The following is a 20,798-nucleotide window of genomic DNA, read 5'->3' as shown; positions in this document are numbered from 1 at the left end:
GGGGACATGAGGGGCAATGGGGACATGAGGGGCAATGGGGACAATGAGGGGCAATGGGGACAGTGAGGGGCAATGGGGACATGAGGGGCAATGGGCACCGTGAGGGGCAATGGGCACCATGAGGGGCAATGGGCACCGTGAGGGGCAATGGGCACCATGAGGGGCAATGGGCACCATGAGGGGCAATGGGCACCATGAGGGGCAATGGGGACAGTGAGGGGCAATGGGCACCATGAGGGGCAATGGGGACATGAGGGGCAATGGGGTCCATCAGGGGGCAATGGATCCTCCCCTTCTGCCCCCCCCGTTCCGTGTCTCCCGTGCCCCTGCCCAGCGCCGCCCCCCCCTCCTTAAGCCTTTAATCCCCTGGCAGAGGAGCCGGAGCTGAGGGACGAGCCCTGGAGCTGCCCATGGAACCCCCAAACACCCCTAAATACCCCTAAAACCCCCCTAAATACCCCCAAACACCCCTAAATACCCCTAAAACCCCCCTAAATACCCCTAAACATCCCTAAATACCCCTAAAACCACCCCCTAAATACCCCCAAACACCCCTAAATACCCTTAACCACCCCCTAAATACCCCTAAACATCCCTAAATACCCCTAAAACCCCCCTAAATACCCCCAAAACCCCCCTAAATACCCCCAAACATCCCTAAATACCCGTAACCACCCCCTAAATACCCCCAAACACCTCTAGATACCCCTAAACCCTCCCTAAATACCCCCGACCCCCCAAATACCCCCAACCTCCCCTAAATACCCTCAAATACCCCCAACCTCCCATAAACACCCTCAAATACCCCCTACCCCCTGCAAATACCTCCCTCTCCATCCCCTAAATGCCCCCAAACCCCAACAAATCCCCTTGAAACCCCCTCAGAACAAGTCCCCCCCATAGGTACCCTCAAAACACCCCATAACTACCAAGACACCCCCAAAATCCCCCCCCATCCCCTCCAGCTACCCCCAGACCCCCCCCGGCCCCCATCACTATGTCAGAGTCAGAAGAGAATGGAGAGGGTGAGTTTGGGGTCTGGGGGGGGTCTTAGAGGGGATATTGGGGTCCTTGGGATGAAGGGGGGGGCTCTGAGGGTGTGGGGGGGTCCTGGTCTATGGGATGCGGGTGTCGGGGGCAGGTCTCTGTGTATATGGGGGTGCAGGGCTGGGGAATGGAGGTTGGGGGGGGGGGGGTTAGGAAGGTTGGGGGGGGTCTTTGACCGGTTCCCCCCCCTCAGGACCCCCCAAGGAGCTGCCCCCCTTCCCCGATGCCATGGGGGGGGCAGCGGGGGGGGCAGGGACCCCCCCGGGGCACCGCCAGCGCCGCCCCCCCCACCCCAAGCACAAGGGGCAGGGTACGGGGGGTGTCCATCGCTCCCCCCGCGCCCTCTTCTGCCTGCGCCTCAACAACCCCATCCGCAGAGCAGCCATCAGCATCGTGGAGTGGAAGTGAGTTCATATGGGGGGGGGGCAGTTGGGGGGCAGCCCTCCAACCTGCTGCCCCCCCCCCACCTTCATCCCAGGCCCTTTGACATCCTCATCCTCGCCACCATCTTTGCCAACTGTGTGGCCCTGGGGGTCTACATCCCATTCCCTGAGGATGACTCCAATGCTGCCAACCACAACCTGGTGAGGACCCCCCCCAAAAAGAGGGGGACCCCCCCCCCCCATTGCCTTCCCTAAGCCTGTCCCCTCGCACGCACACGTGCCAGTGCCATAAGCCTCTTATCCAGTGCATGGATGGGTGCAAATCCTGGCTTAGCGGCTCTTGGGATAAGGGAATGCTGGGAAGGGTTGGGGGGGGGGGTCCCCAATTCCACTGTTCCTTGTGCCCCCCCCCCCTTTAGGAGCAGGTGGAGTACGTGTTCCTCATCATCTTCACTGTGGAGACCTTCCTCAAGATCATTGCCTATGGGCTGGTCCTGCATCCCAGCGCCTACATCCGCAACGGCTGGAACCTGCTGGACTTTGTCATTGTCATTGTGGGGTGAGGGCTGGTCCCTAAGGGGGGGGGGTCAGGTCTGATCCCCCCCAGACTCCAGAGAGACCCCCCCATAATCATCATGGTCCCCCCTTACCCACCTCCACTGCCAACCCCCTCCTCAGATCCCCCAAAACCCCCATAGTGCCCCCTTAGAGTCCCCACTCAGTTCATTAGGATGACCCCCCCAAACTGCTTGCACCCCATAGAGACCCCCCCCAATCACATCATGGTCCCCCCTTTACCCAGCTTCACACCCCCCCACCATGAGCACCCTAAACCCTTTAGGGATCCCCCCCAAACCTATGGGGTCCCTTCACTTATAGCTCACCCAGGGGGTGCCCCACACCCCCCCCACACCCCCCCAGGCTCTTCAGTGTCATCCTGGAGCAGGCATCCCATAAGCCTGGGGAAGCTCATCACATGAGTGGGAAGCCAGGAGGCTTCGATGTCAAAGCTCTCAGAGCCTTCCGAGTGCTCCGGCCCCTCCGCCTGGTCTCCGGTGTCCCCAGTAAGACCAATATGGCTTTGGGGGGGGGGGGGGATGGAGTTTTGGGGGTGCCCCCCCCATATCTCCTCCCACCCCCCCCCTTTTCCTCCCCATAGGCCTCCACATCGTGCTCAACTCCATCATGAAGGCCATGGTGCCGCTGCTGCACATCGCGCTCCTCGTGCTCTTCGTCATCATCATCTACGCCATCATCGGCCTCGAGCTCTTCATTGGCCGCATGCACAAGACCTGCTTCTTCATTGGCTCTGGTAAGGGGGGGGGGGCACCCCCTAACCCTAACCCTAACCCTAACCCCCCCCCCCTTCTCCCCCCAAAGGGGTCTGGGTCCCCCAGGGAGGGCAATTGGGGCACCCTCCGAATCCGAAGGCTCCGAGATCCCCTCTCAGCACCCCAGAGAGGGCACTTGGCCCCCCCAGCACCCCTAAACCACCCCAGTGAGGCCCTGCAACACCCTGAGCCCCCCCAAAGCACCCGAGTGCACCCGACACCAGGACCCCAATAACAGCCAGGACCCCACTAAGGACACTTGGACACCCAATACCCTGAGACCCCCCCCAGCACCCTGGGACCCCCCCAGTAACACCCCAATAAGGCCACTTGCCCCCCCCCCAACACCCGCATCCCCCAACACCCTTAAGACCCCCCAGGCCCCCCCGTGGCCCCAAACCCCCTCACTCTCTATGAACCCCTCTATCTCCTCCAGCCCCATCATGTGGGCACCTCGAGGCCCCCAATCCCCCCCCATAACACCCCAAGGACCCCCCTAAACCCCATTTTTGGGGTGCTGCCCCCCCCCCATTTCCAGACCTGGAATCAGAGGACGACCCCTCCCCATGTGCGTTCTCGGGGCACGGCCGAGCCTGCCTGCAGAACAACACCGAGTGCCGGGGCCGATGGGAGGGACCCAATGGTGGCATCACCAACTTCGACAACTTCTTCTTTGCCATGCTCACCGTGTTCCAGTGCATCACCATGGAGGGCTGGACCGATGTCCTCTACTGGGTGAGACCCCATGGGGACCATGGAGGGCTGGACCGATGTCCTCTACTGGGTGAGACCCCATGGGGACCATGGTTGGGTTGGGAGGACCTCAGCATCACCCGGGTCAAACCATAGACACCTTGCTCCAGTTGGACCAGGATGGAGCATCCCAAACCTTCTCCATCCAACCCATCCCAGTATCCTCATAGAATCATGGATGGGTTGGGCTGGAAAGGACCTTAAGATCCTGCAGGTCCAACCTTGGACCCTCCATCACCCCCATCCCCCCCCAGATGCAGGATGCGATGGGCCACGAGCTGCCCTGGATTTACTTCGTCAGCCTCGTCATCTTCGGCTCCTTCTTCGTCCTCAACCTGGTGCTGGGTGTGCTGAGCGGGTGAGGGCAGCGTTAGCGTGTCCTTAGCGTGTTGTTAGCGTGTCCTTAGCGTGTTGTTAGCGTGTCCTTAGCGTGTCCTTAGCGTGTTGTTAGCGTGTCCTTAGCGTGTTGTTAGCGTGTCCTTAGCGTGTTGTTAGCGTGTCCTTAGCGTGTTGTTAGCGTGTCCTTAGCGTGTTGTTAGCGTGTCCTTAGCGTGTTGTTAGCGTGTCCTTAGCGTGTTGTTAGCGTGTCCTTAGCGTGTTGTTAGCATGTTGGGGGGGTGCTCACATGTATGACCCCCCCAAAGGGAGTTCTCCAAGGAACGTGAGAAGGCCAAAGCCCGCGGGGACTTCCAGAAGCTGCGGGAGAAGCAGCAGATGGAAGAGGACCTGAGGGGTTACATGGACTGGATCACCCAGGCCGAGGACCTGGAAGGGGATGAGGATGAGCACGAGAAGCACCGTAAAGTGTTGGGGTTTGGGGGGGGGGGGGGGGGGTTAACACACGGGGGGGACCCCAAAAGTCCTCAGCACCCCCAACCCTGCAGGTCTGACCGCTGAGGAGCTGATGGGCAAGAGGAAGCCGCGCTTGAAGTGGCTGCGTCACACCAGTCACTCCACTGACACCCATGGTAACGGCTCCATTGGGGTCCACGGCGTTTTGGGGTCCCCCCCTCCCCATAGACAAGGGGCTGAGCTTTGTGACCCCCCCCCCCCTCCAGCCAGTCTTCCTGGCAGTGAGACCACGTCAGTGAACACTGAGACAGTGGGTGAGGAGGAGGCACAACCGACAGCCTGTGACCGCTGCTTGTGAGCATGAGACCCCCCCCCGGCCCCCCCATAGCCCTTGGGACCCCCCATAACCTCCATGTCCTCCCCAGTACCCCATAATAGCCTCCAGAACCCCCCCCCCGTCACCTGCCGTGACCCTCTTGTCCCATCCATGCCCCATCCCATATCTCCCATAGTCCCTGGGACCCCCCTAGACCCCCTATCCTGGCCCAATACCACCCAGCACCCTCCCCACAACCCTCCCTCCCAACCATAGCCCCCAGTACCCCCCCCAGGACACCACAACCCCCCCCCCCCCATTGCCCCCCCATGCGACCCCCCAAATTTTGGGGGTAACTTTGTGCTTTTCCTTCCTTAGGGGCAAAATAACAAAGACTAAATTCTGGTGAGTTGGGGGGGGAGGGGAGAATAAAAGGTGGGGGACACACACACACACACACAGAGTGGGGTCCCCCCCCCCCCCCAACACCTCCCATGGAACGGGATATCCCTATAACCACCAACACACCCCCATGTCTGCCTGTTCCCTCCACCCCCTGTACCCCCACATCCACCTGTGCCCCCACACCCCCTGTACCCCCATATCCCCCCTTATCCCCCCCCCAGGCGCCGCCTGCGCCGCCTGAACCGCCTGTGGCGCCGGCGCTGCCGCGGTGCCGTCAAATCCGTCTCCTTCTACTGGACTGTGCTGCTCCTGGTGTTCCTCAACACCCTCACCATTGCCTCCGAGCACCACGGGCAGCCCCCGTGGCTCACCCAGACACAAGGTACAACCGCACGGCCTGTCCCGAGGCTCCTTACACACACACAACACCCCTCAACCGCCTGTTCCCCCCATGGCAGCGAGGCTCCTTACACACACACACACAACACCCCTCAACCGCCTGTTCCCCCCATGGCAGCGAGGCTCCTTACACACACACACACAACACCCCTCAACCGCCTGTTCCCCCCATGGCAGCGAGGCTCCTTACACACACACACACAACACCCCTCAACCGCCTGTTCCCCCCACCGCAGCCTATGCCAACAAGGCTCTGCTCTCGCTGTTCGCCGCCGAGATGCTGTTGAAGCTCTACGCCCTGGGCCCCGCCTGTTACTTCACCAGCTTCTTCAACCGCTTCGACTGTTTCGTGGTGTGCGGAGGGGTGTTGGAGACGGCGCTGGTGGAGCGCGGGGCCATGGAGCCCTTGGGCATCTCCGTCCTGCGCTGCGTCCGCCTGTTGCGCGTCTTCAAAGTGACGCGGTGAGGGGACCCCGCGGTCGGTGTCACCCGTCCGGTGGCCGCCGCCGCCGCCTGACAACAACCCCCGTGTCACTGTCAGGCACTGGGCGTCGCTGAGCAACCTGGTGGGCTCCTTGTTGAACTCCATGAAGTCCATTGCCTCCCTCCTGCTCCTGCTCTTCCTCTTCATCATCATCTTCGCCCTCCTGGGCATGCAGCTCTTTGGGGGACGCTTCAGCTTCGATGAGACCCAGACCAAGCGCAGCACATTCGACACCTTCCCCCAGGCTCTGCTCACTGTCTTCCAGGTACCCCCCCCATGGTACCCCAATAACACCCAGGACCCCCCCCCATAGCCCCCCAATAGCAGCCAGGGCATCAAAGCCATGGAGACCCCAGGATCTGGAGGGGAGCCCCAAAGTCCAAATGGGGACCATGAAACATGGGGGGGACCCCAAAGCGCATGAGCCCCATTGTCCCTGCAGGGTGATGATGATGGAGATGGGAGGGGGCAGTGTACTGGGAGCACTGGGAGCACTGGGTGGAGGTTTTGGGGTCCCCGTTTCCCTGCAGATCCTGACGGGAGAGGACTGGAACGCGGTGATGTATGATGGGATCATGGCCTATGGAGGCCCTGTCTTCCCTGGGATGCTGGTGTGCGTCTACTTCGTCATCCTCTTCATCTGCGGGAACTGTGCGTGCACTGGGAGCACTGGGAGGGACTGGGAATGGGGCATGGAGTAACTGGGAGGCAGTGGGAATGAGAACGGGGTGACTGGGAATGAGAACAGGGTAACTGGGAGGGACTGGGAAAGGCGCAGGGGGTAAATGGGAGACTGGAAATGGAACACAGGGTAAACGGGAATGACTGGGAGTGGGGCAGGGGGTCACTGAAGGGGACTGGGATGGGAGCATGGAGTAACTGGGAGGGAGTGGGAATGGAGCAGGAGGTAACTGGGAGAGACTGGGAATGAGAATGGGGTCACTGGAGGGATTGGGAGTGGGGGCCAGGGCACTGGGAGCACTGGGATGCACTGGGACGCACTGGGACGCACTGGGATGCACTGGGATGCACTGGGATGCACTGGGATGCACTGGGATGCACTGGGATGCACTGGGAGCACTGGGACGCACTGGGGTGCACTGGGATGCACTGGGATGCACTGGGACGCACTGGGAGCACTGGGATGCACTGGGATGCACTGGGATGCACTGGGACGCACTGGGACGCACTGGGATGCACTGGGATGCACTGGGATGCACTGGGAGCACTGGGATGCACTGGGAGCACTGGGATGCACTGGGAGCACTGGTTAACCTCCCATCCCATAGACATCCTCCTCAACGTCTTCTTGGCCATCGCCGTGGACAACTTGGCCGATGGTGACAACATCAACTCGGGGGGGGACAAAAAGTGGGTCCCTTGTGTGTATGTGTGGGACCCCCCAACATCCGGGTCCCTTTGGGGTGGGGGGGTCACCCCAAAATCCGTCTCCTGGGGCTAACCCCCCCTTATCCATAGGGAAAAGGCTGCAGAGGTGGAAGCAGCCACAGGGAGCCAGGACGTGAGTGTGAAGGTGTGAACTGGGGGTGTCCCCCCCCCATAAGTGTGCACCCCCCCCCCCCCACTTCCACCTCTTCCAACCCCCTTCCCCCCCCAACTCCCGTTCTACCCCCCCCAGGTTGAAGGGGAGACCCCAGAGGAGGAAGAGGAGGATGAGGAGGGGGGGGGCAGTGAGGAAGGTCAGTGCCCCCCCCCATGGGTCCCTGTGGGGTCTCTATGGGGTGCCAGAGCCCAACACTGGGTTCCTGCAGGGGATGAGGCTGGGGGGGACCGGGACAGTCTGGGGGGGCCCCGAGCGGAGCCCCTCGAGGAGCCCCCCCCCAAAGCCAAAGTGGCACCGATCCCCGAGGGCAGCGCCTTCTTCCTGCTCAGCAGCACCAACCCGTGAGCAATGGGGGCACTGGGAGGTACTGGGAGCACTGGGAGCAATGGGATTGAAGGGATGGGGACACTGGGGGCAATGGGGTTGGAGCACTGGGAGCAATGGGATTGAAGGGATGGGGACACTGGGGGCAATGGGGTTGGAGGGATGGGGATGAGGATACTGGGGCAATGGGATTGCAGCACTGAGAGCAATGGGATTGGAGGGATGGGGATGGAGACACTGGGAATACTGGGAGGACTGGGAGTGGGGGCACTAAGAATACTGCAGGTTGGAACTAGGGCAGCAGGGACACAGGGAGGGGACAAACTGGGAGCACTGGGGGGGCACTGTGTGATGTATGGATGGGAACTGGTGTCCCCTTAAGGGTAACTGGGACTGGGCTGGGGAACCTATGAGCACTGGGGATGGGGGGGGTATGGACACTGGGGAGCAACTGGGAGTGACTGGGAGTGACTGGGAGCACTGGTTGCAGGCTGCGGGTGCGCTGTCATGCCCTCATCCACCACCACATCTTCACCAACCTCATCCTGGTCTTCATCATCCTCAGCAGCGTCTCCCTGGCAGCCGAGGACCCCGTCCGGGCCCACTCACCCCGCAATCACGTGCGATACTGGGCACACTGGGATGAACTGGGATGAACTGGGATGGGGGATAAGTGACCCCTAAACCCACTGGGGACCCATTGGGATAGGAAGCAGGGGGTGCTTGGAGCAGTTTGGGGTGGGGGGAGGGTTTGGGGGGGGCCATGGGGAGATGGGGGGGGTTTGGGGTCACCCCATTTCCCCCCCCCCCTTCAGATCTTGGGCTACTTTGACTACGCCTTCACCTCCATCTTCACTGTGGAGATCCTGCTCAAGGTGCGCGGGGGGGATTTGGGGGTCCCCCCTTCTGTTTGGGGGGGGTCTCACCAAGGGGGGGACCCCCCCTTGATGTTGGGGTTCGGGCCCCCCCCCAGATGACAGCGTTTGGAGCCTTCCTGCACAAAGGCTCCTTCTGCCGCAACTGGTTCAACCTCCTGGACCTGCTGGTGGTCAGCGTCTCCCTCATCTCCTTCGGCATCCAGTGAGCTGGGGGGGGCACTGGGAGCACTGGGAGGCACTGGGAGCGGTACTGGGAATGCTAGGATCACCAATGGGGGGCACTGGGAGCACTGGGAGCGGTACTGGGAATGCTAGGATCACCAATGGGGGGCACTGGGAGCACTGGGAGCAGTACTGGGAACACTAGGATCACCAGTGGGAGGCACTGGGAGCACTGGGAGTGGTACTGGGAATGCTAGGATCACCAGTGGGGGGCACTGGGAGGCACTGGGAGCGGTACTGGGAATGCTAGGATCACCAATGGGGGGCACTGGGAGCAGCGCTGGGGACATTGGGATCGCCACTGGGGACACTGGGAAGCACTGGGAATGTTACTGGGAGACACTGGTGTCCCCCACAGCTCCAGTGCCATCTCTGTGGTCAAGATCCTGCGGGTCCTGCGCGTCCTCCGGCCCCTTCGAGCCATCAACCGCGCCAAAGGCCTCAAGGTGCCACACTGGGAGGGGCACTGGGAGCACTGGGAGGGGCACTGGGAGCACTGGGAGGGGCACTGGGAGCACTGGGAGGAGCACTGGGAGACCTGGGGGGGGGGGGGGGGGCAGGTGCTGATGGCCTCATCCTGCCCCCAGCACGTGGTGCAATGCGTCTTCGTGGCCATCCGCACCATTGGGAACATCATGATCGTCACCACGCTGCTACAGTTCATGTTCGCCTGTATCGGGGTACAGCTCTTCAAGGTAGGGGGGAACCCCTCCTAAACCCCCTTTAAGGGGTCCCCAACACCCCCCCCACGAGGGGTTGGGGGTCCCCAAACCCCCCCTTGACCCCCCAAAACCTCCTCAGGGCAAGTTCTACAGCTGCACCGATGAGGCCAAACACACCCCCGGGGAGTGCAAGTGGGTCCTGAACCCCCAAACCAACCCCCCCCGTGTGTGAGTGAGGGTGTAGGTACAGTGCGAGTGGGGGTATTGAGTGTAGCATGAGTGTATATTGAGTGGGGGGGTGTGTACAGCCAGAGTGGGGCTGTAGTTCTGAGGGTAGACTGAGCGTGAGTGTAGAGCTTGAGTGTAGCTTGAGGCCGAGTGTAGGCTGAGTGTGAGTGGGGCTGTAGCTTCAGTGCCGGTGTAGGTTGAGTGTCCTTTGAGGCTGTAGTAGTGTGGGTATAGACATGAGAGTGGGTGTGAGGGTGTGGAGGCTGGGTGTAGTTGTGTGGCTGTAGTTGTGTGAGGGTGGCTGCAGTTGGGTGTGACTACAGGCTGAGTGTGGCTGTAGCCCAAGGGAGTGAGTATCCCCCAGCATGAGTGTTGTCCTCATCCCTTTGCTGTCCCCATCCCTTTGCTGTCTCCATCCCTTTGCTGTCCCCATCCCTTTGCTGTCCCCATCCCTTTGGTGTCCCCATCCCTTTGGTGTCCTCATCCCTTTGCTGTCCCCATCCCTGTGGTGTCCCCATCCCTTTGCTGTCCCCATCCCTGTGGTGTCCTCATCCCTTTGCTGTCTCCATCCCTTTGCTGTCCCCATCCCTTTGGTGTCCTCATCCCTGTGCTGTCCCCATCCCTTTGCTGTCCCCATCCCTGTGCTGTCCCCATCCCAGAGGCACATTCCTGGTGTACAAGGACGGGGACGTGTCCCACCCGTCGGTGCGCGAGCGCCTGTGGCACAACAGTGACTTCAACTTCGACAATGTCCTGGCAGGGATGATGGCTCTTTTCACTGTGTCCACCTTCGAGGGGTGGCCTGCGTGAGTGTCCCCCCCCCCAGCACCCTGCACCCCACACCCAGGGGTCCTGCACCCCCCTCTGTGCACCCATCCCCTTGGTGTCCCCATCCCTTTGGTGTCCCCATCCCTTTGGTGTCCCCATCCCTTTGGTGTCCCCATCCCTTTGGTGTCCCCATCCCTTTGGTGTCCCCATCCCTTTGGTGTCCCCATCCCAACCACCCCTCAGGCTGCTGTACAAAGCCATTGACGCCAACGCCGAGGACCAAGGCCCCATCTACAACTACCGTGTGGAGATCTCCATCTTCTTCATCGTCTACATCATCGTCATTGCCTTCTTCATGATGAACATCTTCGTGGGCTTCGTCATCATCACCTTCCGGGCGCAGGGCGAGAGCGAGTACCGCAACTGTGAGCTGGACAAGAACCAGGTACCCCCATCACCATCACCCCCATCACCATCACCACCATCACCCCCATCACCACCGTCACCACCATCATCACCATCACCCCCATCACCATCACCCCCATCACCCCCATCACCCCCATCACCATCATCACCATCACCCCCATCACCATCACCCCCATCACCACCGTCACCACCATCACCACCATCACCCCCATCACCATCACCCCCATCACCCCCATCACCCCCATCACCATCATCACCATCACCCCCATCACCATCACCACCATCACCCCCATCACCATCACCACCATCACCCCCATCACCCCCATCACCATCACCACCATCACCCCCATCACCCCCATCACCATCATCACCATCACCCCCATCACCCCCATCACCCCCATCACCACCATCACCCCCATCACCCCCATCACCATCACCCCCATCACCACCGTCACCACCATCACCACCATCACCCCCATCACCATCACCCCCATCACCCCCATCACCCCCATCACCATCATCACCATCACCCCCATCACCATCATCACCATCACCCCCATCACCCCCATCACCATCACCCCCATCACCACCGTCACCACCATCACCACCATCACCCCCATCACCATCACCCCCATCACCCCCATCACCCCCATCACCATCATCACCATCACCCCCATCACCACCATCACCACCATCACCCCCATCACCCCCATCACCCCCATCACCCCCATCACCCCCATCACCCCCATCACCCCCATCACCACCGTCACCGTCCCCGTGTCAGCCCTCGGTGACACGGTCCTGGTGACAGAGGCAGTGTGTGGAGTACGCCCTGAAGGCACAACCGCTGCGGCGCTACATCCCCAAGAACCGGAGCCAGTACCGGGTGTGGGCCATGGTCAACTCCACTGCCTTCGAGTACATCATGTTCGTCCTCATCCTCCTCAACACCATCGCTTTGGCTGTGCAGGTTTGGAGGGGACACACACCCCAAAGGGGGTGTTGGGGGTATTAAAGGGGGTTAAGGACCTGTTCCCCCCCCCTTCAAAGCACTATGAGCAGTCAAAGCCCTTCAACTACGTGATGGATCTGCTGAACATGGTGTTCACTGGGCTCTTCACTGTGGAGATGGTGCTGAAGATCATTGCCTTCAAACCACGGGTAAGGGGGTGACTGGGGGGGGCACATGGGTACCCCACACGGGGGGTGTCACCCCAGGACGTGTGTTGTGTGCCCCCCCCCCCCCCCAGCACTACTTCTGTGACGCCTGGAACACCTTTGATGCCCTCATTGTGGTGGGCAGTGTTGTGGACATCGCGGTCACTGAGGTCAATGTGAGTCAGCCTGTGCCGTGGGGGGGTCCATGGTGTCCCCCCCCCATATCCATGTCCCCCCATATCCATCCTCCTCACTCACATCTATCTCCATCCATTGCCACCTGTGTGCATCAGAACGGGGGTCACGTCGGTGAGGTACGGGGGGGGGGGGGGGGGGGGGGTGTTAATGGGGGGGTGCTGTGATGTTGGGGTCCCCCTGACCCCCCCCATTGCAGAGCTCCGAGGACAGCTCCCGCATCTCCATCACCTTCTTCCGCCTGTTCCGGGTGATGCGGCTGGTGAAGCTGTTGTCCAAGGGGGAGGGAATCCGCACCCTGCTCTGGACCTTCGTCAAGTCCTTCCAGGTGACACCTCCGGGGGGGGGACACACACACGGACACCCCCCCGGCCATTGACACCCATTTAACCCCCTTTGCTCCCCCCCCCCCAGGCCCTGCCCTATGTTGCCCTCCTCATCGCCATGATCTTCTTCATCTATGCTGTCATTGGCATGCAGGTAAGGCCAACACCCCCTGATCCCATTGTATCCCCCCCTTATCCTGTTGTGTCCCCTTATCCTGTTGTGTCCCCTTATCCTGTTGTGTCCCCTTATCCTGTTGTGTCCCCCTTATCCTGTTGTGTCCCCCCCTTATCCTGTTGTGTCCCCCCCCTTAACCTGTTGTGTCCCCCCCTTATCCCATTGTACCCCAGACCTTCGGGAAGGTTGCGCTGCAGGATGGGACCCAGATCAACCGCAACAACAACTTCCAGACCTTCCCCCAGGCTGTGCTGCTGCTCTTCAGGTGGGAATGGGGGATCCTATGGGATCCTATGGGATCCAGGGGTGTCCTATGGGATCCGGGTGTCCTATGGGATCCAGGGGTGTCCTATGGGATCTGGGTGTCCTATGGGATCCAGGGGTGTCCTATGGGATCCAGGTGTCCTATGGGATCTGGGTGTCCTATGGGATCCGGGTGTCCTATGGGATCCAGGGGTGTCCTATGGGATCCAGGGGTGTCCTATGGGATCCGGGTGTCCTATGGGATCCGGGTGTCCTATGGGATCCAGGGGTGTCCTATGAGATCCGGGTGTCCTATGGGAGACGGGGGAGTCTCTGGGTCCTCCTATGGGATCCATGGGGGAACACAATGGGATGGATCCCATGGGCTCTCTATGGGGTTTGGGTCCTCCTCATGCCTCCTATAGGGGCTCTCAAGGGCTGCTTGCCCAGTGCCAGGTCTAGAAGGCATCACCCTGAGGTCCCTATGGGTCAGCCCCACTCTGTGCTATGGGGCCCATGGGGCAGTGTGGATGTGTGGGGCAGCAGATGCGCCACAGGGGAGGCCTGGCAGGAGATCATGCTGGCGAGTCTGCCTGGCAAGCGCTGCGACCCCGAGTCAGACGCAGGCCCCGGAGAGGAGTTCACCTGCGGCAGCAACTTTGCTATAGCCTATTTCATCAGCTTCTTCATGCTCTGTGCCTTCCTGGTGAGCCCCATAGCGCTGCCCCATAGCCCTGCCCCACAGCGCTGCCCCATAGCCCTGCCCCATAGCGCTGCCCCATAGCGCTGCCCTGCCCCATAGCGCTGCCCCATAGCGCTGCCCTGCCCCACAGCGCTGCCCCACAGCACAGCCCTGCCCCACAGCCCTGCCCCACAGCACAGCCCTGCCCCACAGCGCTGCCCCACAGCACAGCGCTGCCCCACAGCGCTGCCCCATAGCGCTGCCCCACAGCACAGCCCTGCCCCATAGCGCTGCCCTGCCCCACAGCGCTGCCCCATAGCGCTGCCCCATAGCGCTGCCCCACAGCGCTGCCCCACAGCACTGCCCCACATCCGGAGCCCCCAACATCCCCCCCCCAGATCATCAACCTGTTCGTTGCCGTCATCATGGACAACTTCGATTACCTGACCCGTGATTGGTCCATCCTGGGTCCCCATCACCTGGATGAGTTCAAACGCGTCTGGTCCGAGTACGACCCTGCAGCCAGGTCTGTCAATGGGACCCCCTATGGGGGGGGGGGGGGGGGCACAGCATCTGCCCCCCCCTCTGTGACCCACATCCCTGCCCCATAGAGGCCGCATCAAGCACCTGGATGTGGTGACCCTGCTGCGCCGCATCCAGCCCCCGTTGGGCTTTGGGAAGCTCTGTCCCCATCGCGTCGCCTGTAAGGTCAGTGTGTGGGGCTCGCCCCACATCGAGGGGGTGTTCAATGGGGTGCTGAGCCCCCCATCACCCCCCCCCACCCCATAGCGCCTGGTGGCCATGAACATGCCCCTGAATTCGGATGGCACCGTGACCTTCAACGCCACCCTATTCGCGCTGGTCCGCACCTCCCTCAAGATCAAGACAGAAGGTTGGGGGGCTGGGATGTGGGGCAGTGGGATGTGATGTGGGGCAGTGGGATGTGATGTGGGGCAGTGGGATGTGGGGCAGTGGGATGTGATGTGGGGCAGTGGGATGTGGGGCAGTGGGATGTGGGGCAGTGGGATGTGATGTGGGGCAGTGGGATGTGATGTGGGGCAGTGGGATGTGATGTGGGGCAGTGGGATGTGGGGCAGTGGGATGTGATGTGGGGCAGTGGGATGGGATGTGGGGCAGTGGGATGTGGGGCAGTGGGATGTGCTGTGGGGCAGTGGGATGTGGGGCAGTGGGATGTGGGGCAGTGGGATGTGGGGCAGTGGGATGTGATGTGGGGCAGTGGGATGTGGGGCAGGGGGATGTGGGGCAGGGGGATGTGCTGTGGGGCAGCCCCACACTCCACGCTCCCTGCCCCATTCCCATAGGGAACCTGGACGTGGCCAACAAGGAGCTTCGCGCTGTGGTCAAGAGGATCTGGAAGAGGACGAAGCCGAAGCTGCTGGATGAGGTTATCCCCCCCCCGGAGGGTGAGTACATGTGGGGTGTGTGTCCCCCCCCCATTGCTGCCCCCCAAGTGCCTCTGACCGTGTCCCCCCCCCGGAGGGTGAGTGGATGTGTGGGGTGTGTGTCCCCCCCCATGGCTGCCCCCCAAGTGGCTCTGACCGTGTCCCCCCCCCCAGAGGAGGAGGTCACCGTGGGCAGGTTCTATGCAACCTTCCTGATCCAGGATTACTTCCGTAAGTTCCGGAGGAGGAAGGAACGAGGGATGCTGGGTCCTAATGCCGGACCCAGCAATGAGTGTGCGCTGCAGGTGGGTGGGGGGGACCCCCCCATTGCTGCCGTCACCCCCCATTACCCCCCCTCACCCCCTGCTTGCCCCCATTGCCCCCCTGCTTGCCTCCCATCCCCCCCTGCTTGCCCCCCATCACCCCCTGCTTGCCCCCATCACCCCCTGCTTGCCCCCATCACCCCCTGCTTGCCCCCATCACCCCCTGCCTGCCCCCATCACCCCCTGTTGCTCCATTCCCCCATATTCTTTCCATTCCTTTTGCCCCATTTCCCCCCTTATTCCCCCATTTCTTCCTATTCTCCCCCTATTGCTCCATTCCCCCATATTTACCCAATTTCCCCCTTTTTAACCCCATTTCCCCCCATTCTCCTCTATTTCCCCTATTCCTCCATTTCCCCATATTCTCCCCATTCCTTCTTCCCCCATTTATCCCAATTCTCCCCCTATTGTCCCACTTCCCCCATATTTACCCAATTTCCCCCTATTTAACCCCATTTCCCCTGTTCCAGGCCGGCCTTCAGACCCTCCAGGCTCTCGGCCCCGAGATGCGCCGAGCGCTGAGCTGTGACCTGGAGGGGGGGGACGCTCAGGACGCCGTAAGCCCCGCCCCTTCCACAGGCCACGCCCCTCTCGGCCACGCCCATTGGCTCAGGCCCCGCCCACAAAGCCCCTCCCGTTTCCCCGCAGGCTCCCGAGGCGCTCTATGGCTCCGCCCCCAGCCCCCCCCCTCCGCCCCCCCCCGACGACCCCCACGATGGGGAGGACCCTGCACCCCTCCTGAGCAGGTACCGGGGGGGGGGGGGGGGTACCCCAATGTCACCTCCCCCCCCCCCACTGTGGGGTCCCCAATGGGGCAGGGGGGTCCCAACGGCCTCTCCGCAGGCGGCGCTCGGATGGGGGGGTCCAGGAGGAGCCGCCCCCCCCCACAGACGACGCAGAGGAGCCGGGGGGGGACCCAGGGTCCGGCAGCCATGAGGAGGACCTGGAGGGCTCAGCCCCACGGGGCAGGGACAGGTACCGACCCCCCCCCCCCCCCGGGGGTCCCAGCTGGGGGTCCCAGCGCCGGCCCCTGATGCTCTGTCCCTTCCCAGGCTATGGGGGCCTGCAATGGGGCCGCGGGGGGGGTCACTGCCGCTGCCCCCCCGGCACTTCACCCTACACAGCGAGGGGCAGCAGCTCAAGAGGCGCCGGCTCCTGCCCCCGACCCCTGCAGGTGAGGGGGGACACAATGGGGTAAAGGGGGGGACACACAATGGGGTAAAGGGGGGGACACACAATGGGGTAATGGGGGGGACACAATGGGGTAAAGGGGGGGACACACAATGGGGTAAGGGGGGGGCACAATGGGGTAAAGGGGGGGGCACACAATGGGGTAAAGGGGGGGGCACACAATGGGGTAAAGGGGGGGACACACAATGGGGTAATGGGGGGGACACAATGGGGTAATGGGGGGGACACACAATGGGGTAAAGGGGGGCACACAATGGGGTAAAGGGGGGGACACAATGGGGTAAAGGGGGGGGCACAATGGGGTAAAGGGGGGGACACACAATGGGGTAAAGGGGGGGCACAATGGGGTAAAGGGGGGGGCACACAATGGGGTAAAGGGGGACACACAATGGGGTAAAGGGGGGGACACACAATGGGGTAAAGGGGGGGACACACAATGGGGTAAAGGGGGGGGCACAATGGGGTAAAGGGGGGGACACAATGGGGTAAAGGGGGGGGCACAATGGGGTAAAGGGGGGGACACAATGGGGTAAAGGGGGGGGCACACAATGGGGTAAAGGGGGGGACACACAATGGGGTAAAGGGGGGGGCACAATGGGGTAAAGGGGGGGGCACAATGGGGTAAAGGGGGGACACACAATGGGGTAAAGGGGGGGACAAACAATGGGGTAAAGGGGGGGCCCATAGGGCGGTGCCTGACCCGCTGCACCCCATAGGGAGGAAGCCGTCCTTCACCATCCAGTGCCTGCGGCGTCAAGGGAGCTGCGAGGATGAGCCCATCCCGGGGACCTACAACCCTGCCCGGCCCCAGGTGCGCCAGGATCCCAAGCTCGGATCCCTTTGGATTGGGTCTCCCATGGGGTGGGAGTGACCGGAGCATCCTCCAGGTCCAGCCCTTGGCTTGGGTTTCCTATGGGATGGGAATGATCCATGTCCGACCATGGGCATCCCAAACCTCCATCCAACCCATCCCAGTGTCCCCATGGCTCAGAGCTCCCTTAGCTCCAAGCCACACGTTCCCTGCTCCAGTTTAACCCCATCACCCCCGGATGGAGGCACCTCCAGCATCCCTGTATCCCCCTCACACCCTGTATCCCATCCGGGAGCTGCTGGATCCGCCTCCTCCCATCGGGACACCGGCTCCGGTTCCCCACAGGGCTCCGGTAGCTCCGAGACCTGGCGCCGGGGGACGGCGCCCCCCCGTGGCCACGTCCTGTACGCGCCGCTGCTGCTGGTGGAGGAGCCGGGGGCCGGGGGCAGCCTCCCCCCGTTATCCCGATGGATCCTACGGGACCGAGCGGATCCCGACCCCGGAGCGCTCCGGTTGAGGCCCCGAGGGTCTGCGGACAGCCTGGTGGAGGCGGTGAGAGAGGGGGGGGCTCAGCACCATCCTTACTGCTGGTGCCAATGGGGATGCTCAGCACCAGGACCCCTATAGGGTTACTCAGCACCAGGACCCCATAGGGATGCTCAGCACCAGGACCCCATAGGGATGCTCAGGACCCCATAGGGATGCTCAGCACCAGGACCCCATAGGGATGCTCAGCACCAGGACCCCATAGGGATGCTCAGCACCCCATAGGGATGCTCAGGACCAGGACCCCCATAGGGTTACTCAGCACCAGGACCCCATAGGGATGCTCAGGACCCCATAGGGATGCTCAGCACCAGGACCCCATAGGGATGCTCAGCACCAGGACCCCATAGGGATGCTCAGGACCCCATAGGGATGCTCAGCACCAGGACCCCTATAGGGTTACTCAGGACCCCATAGGGATGCTCAGGACCCCATAGGGATGCTCAGGACCCCATTAGGGTTACTCAGGACCCCATAGGGATGCTCAGGACCCCATAGGGATGCTCAGCACCAGGACCCCATAGGGATGCTCAGGACCCCATAGGGATGCTCAGGACCCCATAGGGTTACTCAGGACCCCATAGGGATGCTCAGGACCCCATAGGGATGCTCAGGACCCCATAGGGATGCTCAGGACCCCATAGGGTTGCTCAGGACCCCATAGGGATGCTCAGGACCCCATAGGGATGCTCAGGACCCCATAGGGTTACTCAGGACCCCATAGGGATGCTCAGCACCAGGACCCCATAGGGATGCTCAGCACCAGGACCCCATAGGGATGCTCAGGACCCCATAGGGATGCTCAGGACCCCATAGGGTTACTCAGGACCCCATAGGGATGCTCAGGACCCCATAGGGATGCTCAGCACCAGGACCCCATAGGGATGCTCAGGACCCCATAGGGATGCTCAGGACCCCATAGGGTTACTCAGGACCCCATAGGGATGCTCAGGACCCCATAGGGATGCTCAGGACCCCATAGGGTTACTCAGGACCCCATAGGGATGCTCAGGACCCCATAGGGTTACTCAGGACCCCATAGGGATGCTCAGGACCCCATAGGGATGCTCAGGACCCCATAGGGTTGCTCAGGACCCCATAGGGATGCTCAGGACCCCATAGGGATGCTCAGGACCCCATAGGGTTACTCAGGACCCCATAGGGATGCTCAGCACCAGGACCCCATAGGGATGCTCAGCACCAGGACCCCATAGGGATGCTCAGGACCCCATAGGGATGCTCAGGACCCCATAGGGTTACTCAGGACCCCATAGGGATGCTCAGGACCCCATAGGGATGCTCAGCACCAGGACCCCATAGGGATGCTCAGGACCCCATAGGGATGCTCAGGACCCCATAGGGTTACTCAGGACCCCATAGGGATGCTCAGGACCCCATAGGGATGCTCAGGACCCCATAGGGTTACTCAGGACCCCATAGGGATGCTCAGGACCCCATAGGGTTACTCAGGACCCCATAGGGATGCTCAGGACCCCATAGGGTTACTCAGGACCCCATAGGGATGCTCAGGACCCCATAGGGATGCTCAGGACCCCATAGGGTTACTCAGGACCCCATAGGGATGCTCAGGACCCCATAGGGATGCTCAGGACCCCATAGGGATGCTCAGGACCCCATAGGGATGCTCAGGACCCCATAGGGTTACTCAGGACCCTCCTTCCTTCAGGTCCTCATCTCGGAGGGTTTGGGTCTCTTCGCCCGTGACCCCAAGTTCGTGGCCGTGGCTAAACGGGAACTGGCTGACGCATGCGCGATGACGCTGGACGAGCTGGAGAGCGCAGCCGCAGACCTGCTGACCCGGCGCCGCCCCCCGCCCCCCCCCCCCCTCTACAGCGACGAGGAGGCCCCGAGGGGGGGAGGGGCGGAGGAGGAGCTGGGGGATGAGATGGTTTGTGCGGGGGCAGGGTGAGGGGGGGGGAGGGGAAAAGAGCGGATTTTGGGGGTTTTAACCCCAAAAAAATGGGGTTTAAACGAAGGAAATTGGGTGGGAAATGGACAAAAAAAGGGGTTTTCATCAAAACCAAGCGGTTTTCCTCAAAATAAATGGAAGGTTTGCAGTGAAAAAAGAGGAAATGGGAAAAATAAGGTTTTTCCTCCAAATAAAGGCGGTTTTCATCCAAAAGAGCAGGTTTTAAAACACACCAAAAAGGAGCAAACCACAAAAAAAGGGTAGGATAGAAAAGGGTTTTTTTCTAAAAACCTCGTTTTTCCTCACAAAATGCTTCAAAACCAGAGGGATTTTCTTCAAAAATGATGATTTAACCTTCTCTAGATCTATTTTACCCTAAAAAAACTGCATTTTACCACCAAAACGACGTTTTTACCCCAAAACCGACGTTCTCCATCCGCGGAAGCAGGGACACGCGCTCCTGCTTTAACCCCTCCCCGCCCTCCCATTGGCGGAGCCCGCAGCCAATAGGGAAGCGCCTCAGCGGCAGTGGCCACGCCCCCCTCTCCCGTACGTGGTTTATTCTAGGGGGTGGCACTCCCCATAATATCCGCCTTGGCCCCCCCCCCTCCCCTCCCCTCCTCCCCTCCCCCCCTCCCCTCCCCCTCCCCCCCCCTCCCCTCCCCCCCCCCAAAAATCCCCATTTTTAACCTCCAAAGTTTAATAATAATAAAAAAAACATAATACAATAAAATAAGGGCCCCCCCCCCATCCCCTCCCCCCGCTACAAAGAGCACGAGACTGTTAGTGTCCGCGGGGGGGGAGGGGGGGAAGGGCCGGGGGGGGGCCCCTCA

At 61.5% G+C, this 20,798-nt stretch overlaps 1 protein-coding gene across 1 annotated transcript; it reads left to right on the top strand.

Moving 5' to 3' along the window:
* Positions 1-997: 997 nt before the first annotated feature.
* CACNA1F (calcium voltage-gated channel subunit alpha1 F) lies at positions 998-19,965 on the top strand. The gene is made up of 48 exons (XM_034071892.1): positions 998-1,025; positions 1,241-1,451; positions 1,526-1,631; positions 1,850-1,989; positions 2,352-2,494; positions 2,590-2,742; positions 3,300-3,496; positions 3,769-3,872; positions 4,159-4,313; positions 4,399-4,482; positions 4,573-4,660; positions 5,001-5,027; positions 5,249-5,409; positions 5,663-5,888; positions 5,968-6,175; positions 6,441-6,561; positions 7,200-7,281; positions 7,390-7,444; positions 7,550-7,601; positions 7,728-7,815; positions 8,289-8,418; positions 8,614-8,673; positions 8,772-8,878; positions 9,257-9,344; positions 9,486-9,593; positions 9,700-9,752; positions 10,448-10,594; positions 10,800-11,001; positions 11,794-11,952; positions 12,033-12,143; positions 12,233-12,316; positions 12,434-12,454; positions 12,535-12,663; positions 12,750-12,815; positions 13,010-13,101; positions 13,626-13,785; positions 14,160-14,287; positions 14,373-14,469; positions 14,551-14,653; positions 15,084-15,185; positions 15,339-15,469; positions 15,958-16,044; positions 16,136-16,233; positions 16,331-16,462; positions 16,540-16,661; positions 17,395-17,489; positions 17,835-18,041; positions 19,723-19,965. Exons 1-48 carry the CDS (start codon positions 998-1,000, stop codon positions 19,963-19,965), a joined length of 5,691 nt encoding a protein of 1,896 aa, XP_033927783.1.
* Positions 19,966-20,798: the final 833 nt, after the last annotated feature.

Source organism: Melopsittacus undulatus, chromosome 22, assembly GCF_012275295.1.
Source record: "Melopsittacus undulatus isolate bMelUnd1 chromosome 22, bMelUnd1.mat.Z, whole genome shotgun sequence".
Lineage (NCBI taxonomy): Eukaryota > Metazoa > Chordata > Aves > Psittaciformes > Psittaculidae > Melopsittacus > Melopsittacus undulatus.
This window is presented reverse-complemented; position numbering and strand designations above follow the sequence as displayed.

What these genes read in the sequence shown, in the direction of transcription:
- CACNA1F (XM_034071892.1), top strand. Translation starts at nt 998, where the DNA reads ATGTCAGAGTCAGAAGAGAATGGAGAGG. An exon ending in CCTCTTCATCTGCGGGAACT is followed by an intron (nt 6,562 to 7,199) that starts GTGCGTGCACTG and finishes CCCATCCCATAG; the next exon opens with ACATCCTCCTCAACGTCTTC. An exon ending in CTGTGGAGATCCTGCTCAAG is followed by an intron (nt 8,674 to 8,771) that starts GTGCGCGGGGGG and finishes GCCCCCCCCCAG; the next exon opens with ATGACAGCGTTTGGAGCCTT.